The 16,914-nt window shown below is 43.7% G+C and overlaps 2 protein-coding genes across 2 annotated transcripts; one reads left to right on the top strand and one right to left on the bottom strand.

Annotated features, from left to right (window-relative positions):
• Window positions 1-162: 162 nt before the first annotated feature.
• On the bottom strand, window positions 163-12,991 carry zdhhc14 (zDHHC palmitoyltransferase 14). The gene is made up of 9 exons (XM_084700582.1): window positions 11,800-12,991; window positions 8,731-8,891; window positions 6,730-6,885; window positions 6,213-6,350; window positions 4,600-4,648; window positions 3,578-3,680; window positions 3,235-3,344; window positions 2,206-2,308; window positions 163-1,249 (listed from the first exon to the last, which is right to left on the bottom strand). Exons 1-9 carry the CDS (start codon window positions 12,189-12,191, stop codon window positions 884-886), a joined length of 1,578 nt encoding a protein of 525 aa, XP_084556708.1. The 5' UTR covers window positions 12,192-12,991; the 3' UTR covers window positions 163-883.
• Window positions 12,992-13,246: 255 nt separating this feature from the next.
• tmem242 (transmembrane protein 242) lies at window positions 13,247-16,914 on the top strand. The gene is made up of 4 exons (XM_084700583.1): window positions 13,247-13,471; window positions 13,688-13,788; window positions 15,081-15,218; window positions 16,177-16,914. Exons 1-4 carry the CDS (start codon window positions 13,381-13,383, stop codon window positions 16,288-16,290), a joined length of 444 nt encoding a protein of 147 aa, XP_084556709.1. The 5' UTR covers window positions 13,247-13,380; the 3' UTR covers window positions 16,291-16,914.

The following is a 16,914-nucleotide window of genomic DNA, read 5'->3' as shown; positions in this document are numbered from 1 at the left end:
CACATCATACAGGACTGATAAAGTAGCTACGAATAAAATCGGAAAATAAGATCTATCGTCATTGTGCAGGCCTATATGTAAATGCAATGCCATTTCAAAGGGCAGACTAACAAATGAACAGAACATGCTTGTACAAACAGTTGTGAATTTATTAATATCCACAGGCATTCATGTAACAGCTGGAAGTCAATGAAAAATCTTGGCACAGCATATTATTGACTGTTTTGGCTTCACATTTGATCAAAATGTAACTTCTTCGCTTCACACTGGAACTGATGAACACCACCAATCACAATTAACAGTATCCATACCCACAATCTCAAACAAGGGGCATGGTTTCAGGCCCAGCCCCTTGCTAGCTGTGTTCTTCTTTATAAAAGAGCATCACCAGACTTGATGGGCACATGACATCACAAGTTCTCAAGTCCTGATTCATGTCTTTTCAGTTGATCATGGAACCTGAAGAATTAGAAAAAAACATATTGTTGTGCCTTCTTATGGTGTAAAATCAACAATGTCAACCTTTAAGTATGAGAGTTTGACGGAATTACATGTTTTTTTTCAATGCTGATGCATGTACAATGACATTTCATGGAGAATATGGCCAGAGGGTTTTTGGCAGGCAGCTAGCTACCCATGTCCGTGCTTGCTACAGCTGGGACTGGCTATACCGAAGGAGGAACAAGCTGGAGGCCTGACTTTGGTCCTGGTTGAGTGCAATGAAGAAACTGAGAGGATTTGTTTGGCACTGGAGTAGCTTATCTCCACAGGTGAGTAAAAGATTTGGGTCTGGGGGCGTGGGACTGGAAGTATGGCTTTGGTCCTGAGCCGGCAGTGGAGAGTATGTGAGAGGATGTGTCTGGAGGGAGTCTGGAGGTGGGGCTCAGACCGAGCTGAGCTTGACCAGGCCCCGGACAGAGTCCTCGTGCAGGGAGTCCTGGCTAGCCGGGTCGTACAGCTGGCCGGTGTGACCATGGGTCATGTGAATGGCGCAGGGCAGCGGGCCTGGCCCTGGCGGCGAGGGAGTCTCCTGGTCCGGGCTGACAAAGTGATGGTGGTGGCAGTGTGCGTCGGCATCCCTCAGAGTCTGCATGTCCCCTGCGCAACTCAGGTTGGGGATGGAGGAGGGCAGGGAGGGCTGTACGGAGGCCAGGGACACACAGGGCCCCCCCAGAGAGCTCTTCCCTGGGAGTGGAGCTCCCCTGCTCAGCATGACTGGGTCGCTGTGGAGCAGCGGAGTGGCAGCGGCCTGTAAAACGAATTTGGTGCTCTGAATGCACTGATGTTGGTCACACTGAGATGTGGGGAAGTGGAGGGAAGACGGGCGGAAAGGCAAGAAGGAGATAAAGTGAGGAGATAAAGTCACAAGTTTTGAGGAAGGTGTATGAAGTAAACAGTGCAAGAGAAAAGGTATGGGAAAAAAGGATTGAAATACACATTGATATGAAGGTTAACAGAAAAACACAAAAATAGAGAGACAAAGTTAGCAATACCATAAATACTGTATGATGCATTATCCTACATACAGTATATATACTGTACTACATAGAATACTTTAACAAGTTCTTACATACAACCATTCCATTATAAACATCACCCCTTCGCCATTAAGTGTAAGGCAATAATAATAAATAGGCTATTATTATTCCGCTTGATGATACATTTTCAAGAGAGTTTTTCAAGCCTCAGGACTTCTCATCAGTATTCCCCACCCTGGTTCCAGCAGTCTAACCCTGGCTGTATTTGGAGGGAGAGGGACCGGGTTGCTTCAGCTATTACGACTGTAGCAGTTACCAAGGGGATGATGCCACCTAGTGCAATTCAAAACCTGAGGCGCTACAATTTCAAGCACTGTTGTCAGGATTGAGATAGACAGAAAGAGTACGAGAAATACAAGAGATAAACAAAGAGATAAAGAGGAAAATAAATTGAAAGGTAGAGAAAAATAGATAGGTACTTCAAGCATGGACACTTTGGGTGAGTGAATTGCTGTTGCAATATTTAGAGGTGATTGGTCATTGACATCCATCTAACTCTGACACAGCAGAGGAAGTAAATACTAAAGTGTCAGCCTGGTCTGTCAGAACACGAAACATCTAACAAGTAGGCTTTAAGCCTTTCCTTCTCCACATGCACGCACGCACGCACGCACGCACACACACACAAACACACACACACACACACAAACACACACCCATTGCTTACCATGTGAGTGTGAAGCTGGGTGGAGGTGTATAAATTGGCACCATTGGAGTGGGAGGCTGGTTGGGGTGTGTCTGGCTGGATGAAACCTCTTCTGTCAACCAGACTGGATAGAGAGGAGATAAAACAATGCAGGTGAGCTGTGTGTTTGTGAACATGCCTGTGTGTGTTTGTAGGTCTGCAAGAACCTGTGTATGTGTAGGTAGGTAAATGCTCCAGACTAGATCCTTCCATGAGTGCCCACACACACAGCAGATGGCAGCCACCTGTCAGTGCAGAGCACCCCCCCCCCCTCCCAACACATCCCCCAGAGGTAACAGGAAACTTGTTAATGATGTGTGAAATTCCGCCAAGACTGAGCTCATACACATACAGAACAAACTGCACACATAATTCAGCTCCTCTCCACACCATCTGGATGGGATTTATGGAATTGGGGGCTGGTTAATGAATCATTAATATACCATATGTATGAAAACAGTGCAATGTTTCTGTCAGAGTGTTCTAATCACTAGAGGCACTAGGGAGTGTGAATTGCATATCTCTCACAGTCAGGCCAGCTTGCATTATGTTGAGGTGTAATAACCCCCACCCATATGCTGGGGGGAGGAATAACAACAATCTGCAAGGCTCCAGTCAACTTAATGTGGAAGACGAGGCAATTAAGTTTCCCTTGAAAAAATAGGACCCGAAAATGATAGCATGTGTTGAATTATTCCTGCTCGGCTCTGATGACTATCTTGATTGAACTCTCGTTAAGCACAGTTTAAGGTCTGATTGGCCCTGAGGCATTCTGTATCTGCTGACTAAGGGGAAACAGAGTGAGATACCAGTAAAGAGGGGAGGCTAGGGTGACAGGGACATGGCAGAGGGAGGAGAGAGAGACTGAGAGAGAGAGAGATAGAGGATGAGAGAGAGAAACACAATGAGAGGGAGAGAGAGACAGAGAGAGAGAGAGAGAGAGAGAGAGAGAGAGTGGGTATGGGAGGGAGAGAGAGAGAGTGTTTCTTGAGGGCATGGCTATGTGCTCACCTGGGTGGGAGGGGTCCACAGAGAGCGGCACAGCAGTTGGTCAGGATGTTGCCGTAGCTGTAAGGGTTGTAGTTGTCCTTCCCACGCTTGGTCGACCACGAGCCTTTGATCTGCCAAGGGGACCAATCAGGAGCAACGAAGACAGTAGAGGAAGGATGAGGTGTGGTCGCGGCAAGCATTTGATTCAGCCACAGCCAGAATAGGGAATTCAAAGAGAGGAATTACACGGTGCCCTCAAACATGAAATGGTCCTTGATGTCAAACCAAACAGATATCTCAAAGCCTAGGAGTGGAGGGCGGTGTGGGTGAGGGAGGGGGCGAGACGATGCCAGTTCGTACTCACGTCTTCGTTTGTCGTCTGATTGGAGCTGATCAGGTAGGTGTGGAAACCGGACAGGCCGACAATAGACCACACAGAGAAGAAACACACCACCACCTCCAGCACAGTGAAGGACGTGGTCAAGGAGGAATTACACTGTAGACCGCTGTCTCATACATACACACACACACACACACACACAGCAAGGACGAATAAACATGCCTCATCATCCTCTCAACTAATCATACAAGACTATAGTTTCCTATGAGTGTGGGTACCCCAGTATGTGGTGTACGTTGGTGTGGCTCAGTAGGACATATCAACCACCCAAAGATTGTGTCACAGACATGGATTTCCTAGACAGCACACTACATAGCACTGTGCTGTATAATGCCCTGAATTCCTGCAGGTAAAATGGCTAAATAAACACATTCCTATTGACTAATTTATGCAATAGATTAATAAAACATTTTAATAATATGCCACAGAGAAAGAGCAAGACAAAAATGGAGAGAGGGTGAGAGAAAGAAAGCACATTGGGAAAACACAAGCCCTGTCCCTGCCTCACTCTGTCTGGAATAATGAGTGTGTGTGTGTGTGTGTGTGTGTGCGTGTGTTAAAAGTGTGCATGTGTGAAAGTGGGTGTATGTCTGTGCACGTACAAAAGTGCGTGTTCATGGGATTCCAACGTGTGCGTGTGCTTTATGAGAGTGTGTGGTCTCGTCCCTAGCCGCAGGTTGACAGGCCTAAATGTGTGTGTTTGTGTGCATGCGTGTATGTGTGTGTTTGCCTGTTCAGGATCTAGCTGGGGCATGTCAGGTGCGTGAGGGGCCAGAGGCAGAGACGGAATGAGAGCAGCAGTGAAGCTCCTGCTACTCAGTGGAAATCAGTGTCTCAGACTGAAGGGAGAGGCTGTCTAGAAACCCTCTCTATATCTCCTCCCTTATCTACATGTGGTCATGACGCAGACAACTTTACACACCAATAAGAGAGAGAAAGAGAGAGAGGTGGAAGGAGAGGACCAAGAGAGCCTTCTGGAAGGATATCTGGCAGGGCTGTCTTTAAGTGCGCTGAGGAATCCTGTCCGGTTGGATCCTGCAGATGAAGACATGAAAGGTTGATGTTATGTCAGGCGCAATTGAACACTTAACATGTACACAGCAAAGGCAACCTTCGAAATCTGAATCACAGAGCTCAACAACAGCAGCTTTACATTCTACCAGCTGACCAGTGACATGAATATGAAACTATCAAGGGCTTTCCCTTTGATGTTGTTGGCTGGCTCAGGGTTGGCAGAGAGATACTATCCCCCAGAGAGCACAATCCTGCAGACTGGACTTCAAGACTCGAGCTCATCACCCTGAAAGCCTCTCAAGTCCTAACAGTGGTGAAGACAGGGGTAAAACGAGGTCTACAGGCCTCAAGTCTGGGACAAACAACAACTCTGCACTCAAGACTCCTAGAAACCTGAATGATTGACAGCGGGTTTCGAAGCCCTCTCCATCATCCGCTCACTCTACACAGTGGGAGATAAAGAAAACAGCCCAAACCCAATCAACACTCCTCTCCCCTTCCTGCCCCACACAATCCACCTCCCCTGATGCAGTAACTGCATTGGATGTCTTCCATTCATCGTTAATCAAGACCTGTTCACTACTAATCCACTCATTATCCCCTGATTTCATTTAGAGGAAGCTGTTTGTGAGCCGTTCCAGGTTCTATACTGGTTCTGCTTCCCTGGGCCCCAGACTGGAAAAACTAACCCTGTGCTCCCTAGACTGTGACAACCTACCCCGTGTTCCCTGGGCCAGGGCACTCTCCCCATGCTCCAATGCTTCTGCTGTGGTTGATTGATCTGTGATCACAAACACAGCAGCAGAGGCAGCTCTGCAGCTCTGCCCCCAAACCCCCACCCCACACCCACACCCCCACCCCCACCCCACATCCCCCCCCCCTCCCACCCCACACCCCCACCCCACGTCCCCCACCCCCACCACACACACCCCACCCAGAGAAAGAACAGCGTCAGCAGCTTGGAGCACAAGCCTGGTCTAACCCAGGAATAAGGCAGAGGACGAGGAAGAAGAGAAGGAGGAGAAGAGTAGGAGGAAAAGGAGGAATTGAAGAGGAAGGGAGGAGGAGAAATAAGGAGGAGGAGGATGAGGAGGAGAGGAGGGCTGGATCAATAAGAAAGCCACTCATTTAATCCATTACAGAGATGAAGTGCACCATAGAGTTGCTGCTTCTCCATCTGTCTCTAGCATTGGCCCTTTGTTTATCTGAGAAAACTGCTGAGTGCATTTAATACACATGGAAATTGGGTCTAAACTGTAAAATCAATGTTGCAAATCATACTGTACAGTGAGTTACAGTATCAGGGCATTAACATAAAGTCCAGAGGTGAGAACAGCCTAGTTAGTTCTGGATTACAGTAAGAAGACTGTGTGTTGCATCTGGACACTTGTCATCCTCACACCGGGACCACGTGAATGGCGGATCATTTTCCACATCCTTTATGTGTCAGGGGGACATTGCTTGAGGAAAAGCAGTGCGTGTGCGTGTGTGTGTGTGCGTGTGCGTGTGTGTGTGTCACAGGGCAACTGCTGTTTGTTATCAGGGCTTGAACAGTGTGCGTGTGGTTGTGACAGGCATTACTCACTCAGTATGACGTGGGTGACCACGAAGGCAAAGATGAACAGGGTGAGGAAGGAGAGCGAGAGGATGAACAGGTAGAAGAAGCGGTAGTTTCTCCGGCCCACACAGTTCCCCACCCAGGGACAGTGGTGGTCAAAACGCTCTGGGAAGGGAGGGGAGGAACCGAGGAGAAAGAGAGGGAGAGGGAGAGAGAGGGAGAGAGAGAGAGATAAAAAGAGAGAGAGAGGGAAAGAGAGAATGAGAAAGAGGAGGGATACAAGGGAAAGAGGAAGCAAATGAGAGAAAGAGAGGAAAGGGGATGAGGAGGAAGAGTGAGAAGAGGAGGGAGAGAGAGAGAGAGAGAGAGAGAGAGAGAGAGAGAGAGAGAGAGAGAGAGAGAGAGAGAGAGAGAGAGAGAGAGTGAGGGGGTATATCAGCAGGAGTGAAAAGTGAGTGGGTTTGGTGGAACATTCTGTATAAAACAATCGGTCTTCTATTTTTGTTTGAACATAGACAGAGAGCGTGCATGCAGCTCCACTCACCCACACAGTTGTCACACAGGCTGCAGTGGGAGGCGCGCGGCGGCCGGAAAATTTTGCAGGTGAAGCAGTATTTCAGCTTGACCGTCTGCCCGTTGATCAGCACCTCCCTGGTTCTGGGTGGCCGGTATCCTGGCCCACTGGACCCGTTACCTGCATCTAAAGAATTCAGGGTAGAGGATTGCTACATTAAATGTACACATCAGTTCTCCTATGATGGATGAGATAACATCTTATCAAGAGAGTCAATCTGTGGATGTATCAACAAATGATTCATTACCAATACCTAACTTAACCCTAACCAGTTGTTAAATATGAGCAAAGTTGGAGTTCTGACATTGTGCTCATTGGTAGTATGAACATCTACAGGCTGTCTACAGGTGACTCAAAATAAAGAGTAAACATGGATGAACCTCGAACTGTGTATGGTTGGATGGTTGATGATGCAATACATTTAAGTAAACGTCCTATTCAGGAGAAATTCCCAGAAAACAAAGTCACGCCATGGCACTAACCGAGTATAAAGCTTCTGAGTGAGATGTACTGTATGTCACAGTCAGCATATTTCACTGGCTTTTTTCACAGATGCAATTTACAGTGCCGGGGGGGGGGGGGGGGGGGTTGATGGAAGGCACAGGGGCTCACTGTTTACTTGACATTACATTATTCATCTGCCCAGCAGGACCCAGCACTCCACTTTGACAAACACACACCGCACACACACCATCAACACACCCAACACATCCATGCAGACTCACACACCCCTGACACCAGATACATGAATGCACCTCCTCAAATAGGGGGTCACACCTCACTTCCCCAAACTGGATGATTTATTCTCCTGAGTGGGGTCTAAAGAGGGGGGGCCCAAAGAGACAGATTCCTCACTGTCGTTCCCCTTCCATGCTCCAACTGCTGCAAAGAGTCAGCACTTCTGTCTCAGCCTGTTTTCGTAAAATGTGTTCTTCCTTGTTAACATTTCACTAGGCCTTCATTAGTTTGTGGTTTAATTTAAGTGAAGTGTAAAAAGTTAAGGAGCACAGGTTTTGTAGAGACTACACAATTGTAAATAAGACTGTACATGGCAACAGAATCTGTGAAAAAAATTATGTCTGCCTAAAACTCTAAATGCACTAAGCTGCTGCAAGTTTTAATTTGGGGTCAGACTGAAGATGAGAGGTAGGAAGAATGACAGAGAAGTAATGAAACGTTGTTGTAATGAGGGCCGAGAAATTGAGGACTATAGCCTGTCTGAAATACTTCCCAGTACTTAAACTGAGCAAAATAAAGAAATTCCACATATGGTTGTTTGTTGCTCCACTGTCCATCTTGGCCTTCTTAAACAGGATGCAGAATGTTATTCCAAGATGTGCATCAAGAAAACAGGGACTGTCCACAGACAAAGGCAGCCAACAAACAAAAAGGTTAAAAATAACAGAAAAGTATTTCCTTTCATTTATAGCCTTCAAAATGGCTGAGGTAGACATTTTTCATCTACTAAGGAAACACTGTTCAATGCCTAAATTTGGTCATTATCCAGGGCTGACCTCTCATGATTGACAGGAATGTTACAATACCACCCAACCTAAGGCAATCTAAATAAACATCTAGACTTTCTTCTAGCAAAAGTTTCTGTGACTGAATGTAACTGATTCTTCTCAGTGCCCAGAAGATGTAAGACACGAGCGATAAGGCCTAAAGATCTTATCACAACCAACCTCCGAAAATGTATTTTCATAAAGCTGCAATGCCTTGTGGCTGAGCCAGTTCTGCCGATCTGCTGATTCTAAACACAAACGTTTCTCCTTATCATCACGAATACCATTTGGAAAGAAAGCAAACATTTTGCAAAGGCTCAGTCGAAAACTGAAGTTCACATTGACAAGCAGACACATCTGTCTAAATACTTGTAAACCACAGACACAAATAAGGACAAAGTGTTGAGAAAACATCCCAGTGCTCGGCGTCTGCGAGTGGACATCCAGGTCTCGGGCTGGTGCTCACCTATCTGTCTCTCCAGATCGGCAGCCTCGTCGGGTGTGGCGCGAGGCAGGACCCCAGGGTCGGTGAAGCTGGCCCTGAAGAGCATCCCCACCACAAAGGAGAACAATACCCCTCCGATGACTGGGATGGCGGGGGTCAGGTTGGACGCCAGGAACGGGCAGCTGCAACACAGACATGGACAAAGCTTTGAGAAAGGGGGACAAAGGTCACTAGTTAGCGGTTGTTGGTTTCTTTCTTCTTTTTTTAAGGAGGGGAAACGAGTGAAAAGCTGTACCACTAATACCAGGCCTGTGCCAATCCACTTCATGTCTGGGCCATAATCCACTCGTAACTTTTGATTTCTAAAATTCATTTTGAAAGCATTAGAAGACCAAGCAAGGAGCAATGACCTTTTTAGAAAGAAAAATATGAAACAGAATATAATTTTTCCCCCTCCAAGACTTTTAAACTACAGGCATCCATAACCAAACAAAGTAAATAAAAGGCATGCACTCATGTCTGTTCAAAGGATTATGTCAACTAAAGAGAGGCATCTTTTTAAAAACAAAACACAGTAAGGCAATTTCCCATGGTTTGTGTCTTTATGTATATATATATATAACAGTCTGAGACATTTGTGGATGGAAATGAGAGTCTTAGATCCAGCTGTTCTTGGCATGACATCTGGAATTCTCAAAGTATTCTGTCTGTAGGTCCTCTCATGCCCAGATCATCGTGATAGATCCAGGCCAGCCTGGGTCTTAAAAGATAGACAGTTCAAATGAGATTTGAGCTCCACACAGCTCCACACAGCTCTGCAGACTCAGGGGACGAAGCAAGGAGGAACACCACAGCCTGACACATGCTTCAAGTGAATATCTCTGAATAACTTTCTACATTTACAGATAACAAATCACGGGCAAAAATGAACAGGAATGTTTCTCCTCAATAATTTAATTAAGAATTTGCACTTCCAGACAAAAGGCAGAAAAGACAATGTGATCAATATAGTTAATCTATATTTATTAAGGCATATTTACATCAGTTCCTTATGCATGAGACAGATATCCTAAATAGATGTAAGTCTTTATTCTGATGTACCAGACAGCTAAGCTGTAAATGAATCAGTACAGACAGGTCTTGAGATCTTATCTGATCATGAAGCTAGGATTGGAAATAGCAGCAGCTGTCCAAGTAGACCCATTTAAAACTGTTCTGCGCTGTCTGACTGGAATGACTATGAATGGATGTTATTGTTGGCGGCCTTATTCAACAGGGTTTATATCCTGAAGCTGGCATCCAGACTCATGTTTCAAGTGGAACGTCATTCAAGGGCAATAAAACACTTGAAAATGACCCAAAACATTGTTATTCCAACTATTTTAAGTTCCTTGATAAAAATGAGCAACCTTTCTGAAGCAATTCTTTAAGGATGGGAGCTATTTGGAACACAACATTTTCATTGTTTCTGTAGAATGGGGGAAAAAACAAGAATGATTCTGTGGGCCCAGTGCTATAAACAAGTATGAAAGCAGGAAAACAAGTATGAGCTCTGTCAACAAATATGAACAGTTGGTTGAAGGTTGAATCACAGTGAAATCCTGCCTATACTTATGGGAGTTGCTGCAATATAAATTGAGGATTTTGGGTAACTTGACTTCAAAAGCTTGGTTAAAGAGAAGAATACTTCTACCCTCAGCCGAAAGTCAAATACAACCAAACGAATGTAACTGGGACAATCTGCGACTCTCCTCCTGTTACCTTGGAGACGCAAGCTGTTCTACAGGACACAAAGAGCTTGAGAGGAAACTGTTACCTTGGAAACGGGAACACTGGGGTGCCGTGCCTTGGAAGTTGTGGTATGGAATGTGGGAGGACTGAAAGACCACACAAAAAAAGCGATGGGGGGATGGGTAGACAAGGAAATCTCAGACTCTCAGATTCCTCGCTTATGTGTTTGCAAACTGGAACTGGCAGTTGTAACAACGATTCACAGTAATTTAATAATACTGTTACAAAATGGAGTTCCAGTATGAGTCACTGCAGTGACATAATGTTGCATCAATGGCAAGTCATTACTTGTAAGCCTGTAATTGGCGACAAATCATTTTCAGCTATTGCACCAAAACACGCAAATGTACAACTGCATTTTAATTTCAATGACAAAATGACAACTCGGATTTGAGTAGTTCACGTGAAACTTTGTTGTGTACAACAAATGCTCAACAGGAAACCTGGAGAACCGCCTGTAAGAAAACACTAGACATCAGATGGAGCAACCTGTGAAGCAGCATCAGAGAGAGAGGGTGACCATGTGGTTAGCTCCCTTGAAAGAGAGGGTTTGTCCTACACTTCCATCACAAGACATCCTTGTGTTATTTCTCAGCATGTCAAGCCTCTAGGAATCAAAATACAACTCGGTCAACTGTGGAATGTATGGAGTAGCTCTCTTACTCACCTGACATTTATGCACATGTTTATGCACATGTTCCTCATTACCATTACCAATATGAAACACAGTTAATTCACACTTTAAGTGTTTTTTTCTTGATCAATAAGACACTTTTTTTTGCCTGATCCAATTAATATTCACTTGATAAAAAAATTGTTAATACCAATACAAAATTTTCTAAGCAAAACACATGCCGTCTCTATCCAATTGGAATTGAAAATCGAACCCTCTTCACCCGGTCAAAAGGCAAACCATGTCTGCCTGAACCAAACCCATGTCTGCCTGAACCCATGCTTGGAGGTCAAACTGGGGAAATAGGAAACCCTTGGGACTCACTGTTAAATGAATCAAATGGCATTACATTAAGACCATTCTGTGACTGTATCCCACAGGCCTTCCTCCAACCGTAAAGGCGAGTTGCGGTGGATGTTTTTGAGTTTAAGTTTGGAGAGGGGGTCAGAATAGCTGAATGAAACACAACCACAAAGTCTAATCCAAAACAATCGTTAGTTTTGGTCTACGGACCAAGCCTACTAAATATGTGACCTACAGTATAATAAACTTGCTTCAAAACAATGCGCTCGTGCGCATCCTGGTGGATAGGGTCTTGCCTGAGGTGTATTTGTACAAGCACTTACTCGAAAGCAAAGAATAGCCCGCTGGTGACCATAATAAGGACCAGTGTAAGGTAGAAAACGCCAGTCTGTCTTGCCATCATGATCCTTCCATTACAATAGAATTTATTTCTTCCAGGAAAGATTTGCCATTTCCTCTGGGGTATTTTCTTCTTCTTATGCGAGGAATCCATAGGCGACGAGTTGCGCGTGCAGATCTGATTGTATTGGCATTCCCGCACTGGTTCATCTAGTCCGAGATGCATCTGTGCACCTTTCACAATATGGAAAATAAAAAGGTATTTAAGGAAATATGTGAAAGTGTATAGGCTATGCTCCCCACTCTCGAGTGTTGTGCAAGTTGATATGATGCTGTCCTTCACAAAGAAAAAAATCGCTACTGGACGATGTTGCATTGGGTCCTCAAAGGTCGGGCAAAAGGGACTCCCCGTCACATCTATCTTATCTCCCTCTTTATTAAGATGAACGAAAAAAACATTTGTTTGAATAGTTCTTCCATTGTATTTTAACCAGCAATTTAAATTGCGCTCCTGTTAACCAGTATTTCGGTACGTTATCCACACAAAACGAAACAAAAAATCTCGAAATAATCAAAGCGAGTCCAATGAGAAACCTCCAGACACTGAAGATACGTCCTTCGAGTGTCCTCGGTGAAAGCGCTTTTCCTAAATCAACGTGGAGATAAAAGCATTGGCCAATAATTCAGAAACTGATCATAAATCAAAACGAGAGATATTTCACTCCGACTTATAATGAAGCTATATCGGCGACATGGAAACGGAGCGTCTTCCAGAAGAGTGCAGACTGGCTTGGAGGAGGTGCACAGCTTCGTTGCAGGCTAGTGTAACGTAACGTTCACATGTTTTGCCTTGTTAGGGACTACTCGTCCAAACACCATTACAGACCGCGTTTCTCCATTGATCCCACTCGTTAAGACAGATCTTTGTGTTTCAAGGACCAGTTACGAATTTTTTTCCTGAGCGAGTGAGAACACATGAACTCGATCGAACCACAGCATGCCACCTTTCTCACGTTGCCTTGTCTTGGACCCTAATGAACCACGGTACGCAACACAAACTGTTGGGTTGCTCGTTTCATTAGAAAAAGACGACAATGAACCGAGCGACAGAAATTGCATTGACCAAACAGATGACCAGATAGTGACTGCAGGAGTCAATACAAAATGAGTCAATACTTACACACGAATATAGTATTACTAAATATGTAAGTGAACTAGACCTGTCGCTTTTTGCACTATAATTAAATATATTTGGGTCTTGATGGGAATTCGAACTGCGCAAGTAGACAAACTGTTGACAAACGCGCAGGTTTACAAAACATACGGACCTACTCGCAGACTTGAAGCTTCGTGCATGCAAGTGTATGAATTATTCCTTTTATATATTTTAAATTAAAGTGTTACTCTCGACCACTCTCAGCTCATGTGTAATTGTTGCTAAGAAGACTTCAGAGCAGAGGTCTTCAAAGCAAAGGTTTTGTTTCAACATGAATGAATGCCTAGTATGGTTCCGACTGAGCTTGTTGCTACGGGAAACTTATCAATGACGGACAAGCTAAGGCAAAATGACAGCTGAGAAAGAAAACACGAGTTTGAATGTCAATGCATCAATTGGTAACGACAATGACGACAAGGACAAACTGCAACTATTCAAAGGTAATGATTGCGCAGTAAATGTTTAGATTTATGGATTGCAGGTCATAAACTTTGTTGTTATTTCAGAACTAACTCAGAACGCTCGGTAGCAGGCCTACGCTGCAAGGGCAGACAAGTGCCCAGCTGCTGTCTTAATAAAATCGAACGATTCTCAATGGCTTAGTCAATTGACTAACACCATGCATATCCTCATATTCAACTTTAATCGTTTCTCAGGTGCAGCTTACCTGACCACTGTGGCCTCTGCTGGAATGATAGCAGGATTCGGCTCAACATTAGCCTTGGCAAAGAAGAAGAGTCCAAACTGGTTTAACAAAGTACGTTAAATTATATTGGTTTATCCAAATGAACCATGAATTCTTATTCAAATAGTTATGTTGCATCCCTGTCTGCGTGTTAGTTGGCTGTACCATACTACTAGGTAGATATAAAACACACGCTTGGTTATTATTGCATAGTCAACTTTTGCAACAAGACAACAGGAATCAGTCTTCAATTGTCTTTTTCAACCATAAAAAGGCACACAACGAAGACAAATAAAGCCACTTGTGTCTCTTTACAGATATCACCCAGATGGAAATTAGCGCTAAATATCTCAGCATAGTGTTGAATGTGAAGTATCACAGCTGTTTTATGTAGCGGTTTTCTAACGTTTCGACAGCAAAGTGTTATTTAGTTGTTTTTCCTTGTAATCTCAGGAATTGGACATCTAAAGTGCTACCTTACCTTACTAGCAAGCAAGGACTGTCTTTTACCCAATATCTCCAATTGTAATTACAAGCTTATTGGATCCTCACGAGAGCCAATTACCAATAAATCTGAGTAGAACCACAACTACATCCCAACATTATATTCGTTTTTTGAGATTCACTTAAATAAGACCACATACTGGGGCCTTTGTTTATTTTTGAAGTCTATTTTAAGTCCCTGGCATGTTTTTTGTAAACACCAGTCTCAGTCAAATATGCCTTGTAAAGTGGTTAAATTAGATTTAGTGTGGCGGGGTATGCTGTTGTGAAGTCAGAGTAAAAAAGGAATCCGTTAGGTGGACAAGCGGCAAGTTCTGTGTATACAATGAAGGCCAACTGTGTTTTCTGAATCTGAACACTCATGCATGGAGCAGATTCTTTGAGAAGAGTCACAAAAAAAGTGATCAGTTATTGGCTTCTGTTTGACAAATAATGTCAAAGGGTAAGTTGATAATTGATTAACACATTGATTGACACTTAAAAAAATATATATAGACATTTACTTGTTTTTATAGGATTTCTTCCTAGAAGAAACCAGAAAGCATTCATCAAGGCTCTTCTTGGATCGTTCATATCCTGCTGCCTGACTCACCAAATTCTAATAATGGCTAATTTAATAAGAAAAGCCATTTTACAACAGAAAGCAGAATTACATTAAAAATGGGTAATGAAGTTAATGGTTATGTCTGTTTTTCTAGACGGCTTGGTCTGTCTTGAAGCACAGCTTGCAGGCCTGCAGAGTGTCCTTGTCACGTCAGCTAATTGCAGAATGAATCTGCCAGTATTCTACCAATGCTCTAGTTGTACTGTAGAATCATGTTGACCAGCTAATGTTTAACTCCTGTGTGTGTGTTCTCCAGGGGGTGACAGCCACGGCAGCTCTGCCAGAGTCAGGGGCCTCCCTGGCCCTGAGGGCCCTAGGCTGGGGCTCTCTCTACGCTTGGTGTGGTGTGGGCCTGCTTAGTTTTGCCGTCTGGAAGGCCATGGGAGTCCACAGTGTATGTATTAACAACAACATACCATAGTACATTGTGTTGCGGGTTTGTAAAAGCCTTGAGAGGATCTTTAAGTAAGTAAGTAAGACTTTATTTATATAGCATATTTCATACAAGAATTGTAGCTCAAAGTGCTTTACATAAAATCAATAAAAACAATAATACAAGTGATAAAAGTCATAATAAAAAAAAGTGACCATAACCTTAACCAATATTAGCAACGCTAACGTCTTCCTCTATCTAGCATAGGGAGAATGTGTGATGATTTAGTTTATTGGCAATGGGGCTAACGTTATTTCATATAACATATATATTACTTAACTGATATCAGTTAAATGAATGATAAATTTGTTTGAGCGAGATTTGAACCAGGGGTACTGTGTTTGGCAGTAGATGGTACACATGCTTACCCACTGAGCCACAGAGGGTTCCTGCAAAGTTACTTTCTACAAGACGGTGTAATTGCACTTATGACACTACTAAATGCAAAAGGACAACGTATGTTTTGTTTCTGCCAATGCCAAGTTATAAAACAGTATACTCTGTCTTCTAATCATGCTTACAAAACAAGTGAATGTTTGCTGAAGGATTTCTAAGAACTTGTTCACAAAATACAGTGACGATATATGTACTTTCTTCAAAATACTTCTTTATTTCTGCAACACAGTTAAATATGAAACAGAAATGTACAACTGACCGTCCTATCAGGGGTGGGAATGTGTTGGTACCTTTTGATTTTTGGGGTCACGATTCGATTAAAAATGATTTTTGAAGTTGTGAATTTGTAGAAGACTGAATCGCGATTCATATGTGAATACATTTTTTCCCCACCCCTACTAGCTAATAGTGAATACCACTACATTTACCAAGCATGTCTTATGTCCCAGTTAGATATTGTCAAGTGTGTTTCAATTGTAAGATGATCTTACAATGAATAAAATGTTATTTTTTATTTTGTCAGTTAACAGAGTTCAGGCAAACGATGCAGTCGATCTTCCCATCGATCCCTAAGAATGAGACGGAACAAGCAAACGCAGAACCTGTGGACTGGGATTCCATCTTCCAGTCCAAATGAAGGGGATTATCTGCCTCACCAGTGGTTAAAGCAGACTTCTGTAAAAAGACATTCTGTGACACGAGAGACTATAATGAAGGACGTGAGGGAGAGGAAAAAGCACTTCTGGGGAGCTCTTTGTTCCCCTTGTCGTCACCCAGGGAGACCTGTGATGGACAGCTGCTTAAGGTCGTCTGCACCTCTTAAACACTCCTCTCCCGTGATGTTCATGTCGGGCATCAGTTTCTAAGGGGGCAGGTTTTCATCAACTCAGAGCTTTGACCGGAAGGCCCTTGAAGTCAAGTCTCAAGCATTAATGGTTTTAGGCTCCCTGAGCTCACTGTCATAGCACAATGCCACCTTGATTTGTTCTTTAATAAGACAGGTGCTGGTCGAACTGGTGTCACTGAGGCTAGATTCTCACAGATTAACCTGTAAGTGGATGTATTGTGCTTTTAAGGCCAGAAATAATATGACCTTCTTCTGAGTTACTGCTGAATCATCTATTGTCACAGCCATCTATTTATTCTCTGTGTTTGCTATTCTTACGTTCATCAAAGAGTAGACTGAACCTTCTTGAACTGTACTGGTTAGTTGTATAACGAGGTGGATAAAAATACTGGTGTCTGCGTCAGTGCAAATGCG

Source organism: Hypomesus nipponensis, chromosome 6 (genome assembly GCF_054491055.1).
Source record: "Hypomesus nipponensis isolate SF chromosome 6, ASM5449105v1, whole genome shotgun sequence".
NCBI lineage: Eukaryota > Metazoa > Chordata > Actinopteri > Osmeriformes > Osmeridae > Hypomesus > Hypomesus nipponensis.
Note: the sequence above shows the minus strand (reverse complement) of the source record. Positions and strands in the feature narration are given on the sequence as shown.

Coding starts and splice junctions, on each gene's coding strand:
- zdhhc14 (XM_084700582.1), bottom strand. CDS start 12,191: ATGCAACATCGTCCAGTAGCGATTTTTTTCTTTGTGAAGGACAGCATC. Junction 6,886..8,730: donor CGATCTGGAGAGACAGATAG/GTGAGCACCAGC, acceptor TGAATTCTTTAG/ATGCAGGTAACGGGTCCAGT. Junction 6,351..6,729: donor CCTGTGTGACAACTGTGTGG/GTGAGTGGAGCT, acceptor CTCCCTTCCCAG/AGCGTTTTGACCACCACTGT.
- tmem242 (XM_084700583.1), top strand. CDS start 13,381: ATGACAGCTGAGAAAGAAAACACGAGTTTGAATGTCAATGCATCAATT. Junction 13,472..13,687: donor CAAACTGCAACTATTCAAAG/GTAATGATTGCG, acceptor ATCGTTTCTCAG/GTGCAGCTTACCTGACCACT. Junction 13,789..15,080: donor GTCCAAACTGGTTTAACAAA/GTACGTTAAATT, acceptor TGTGTTCTCCAG/GGGGTGACAGCCACGGCAGC.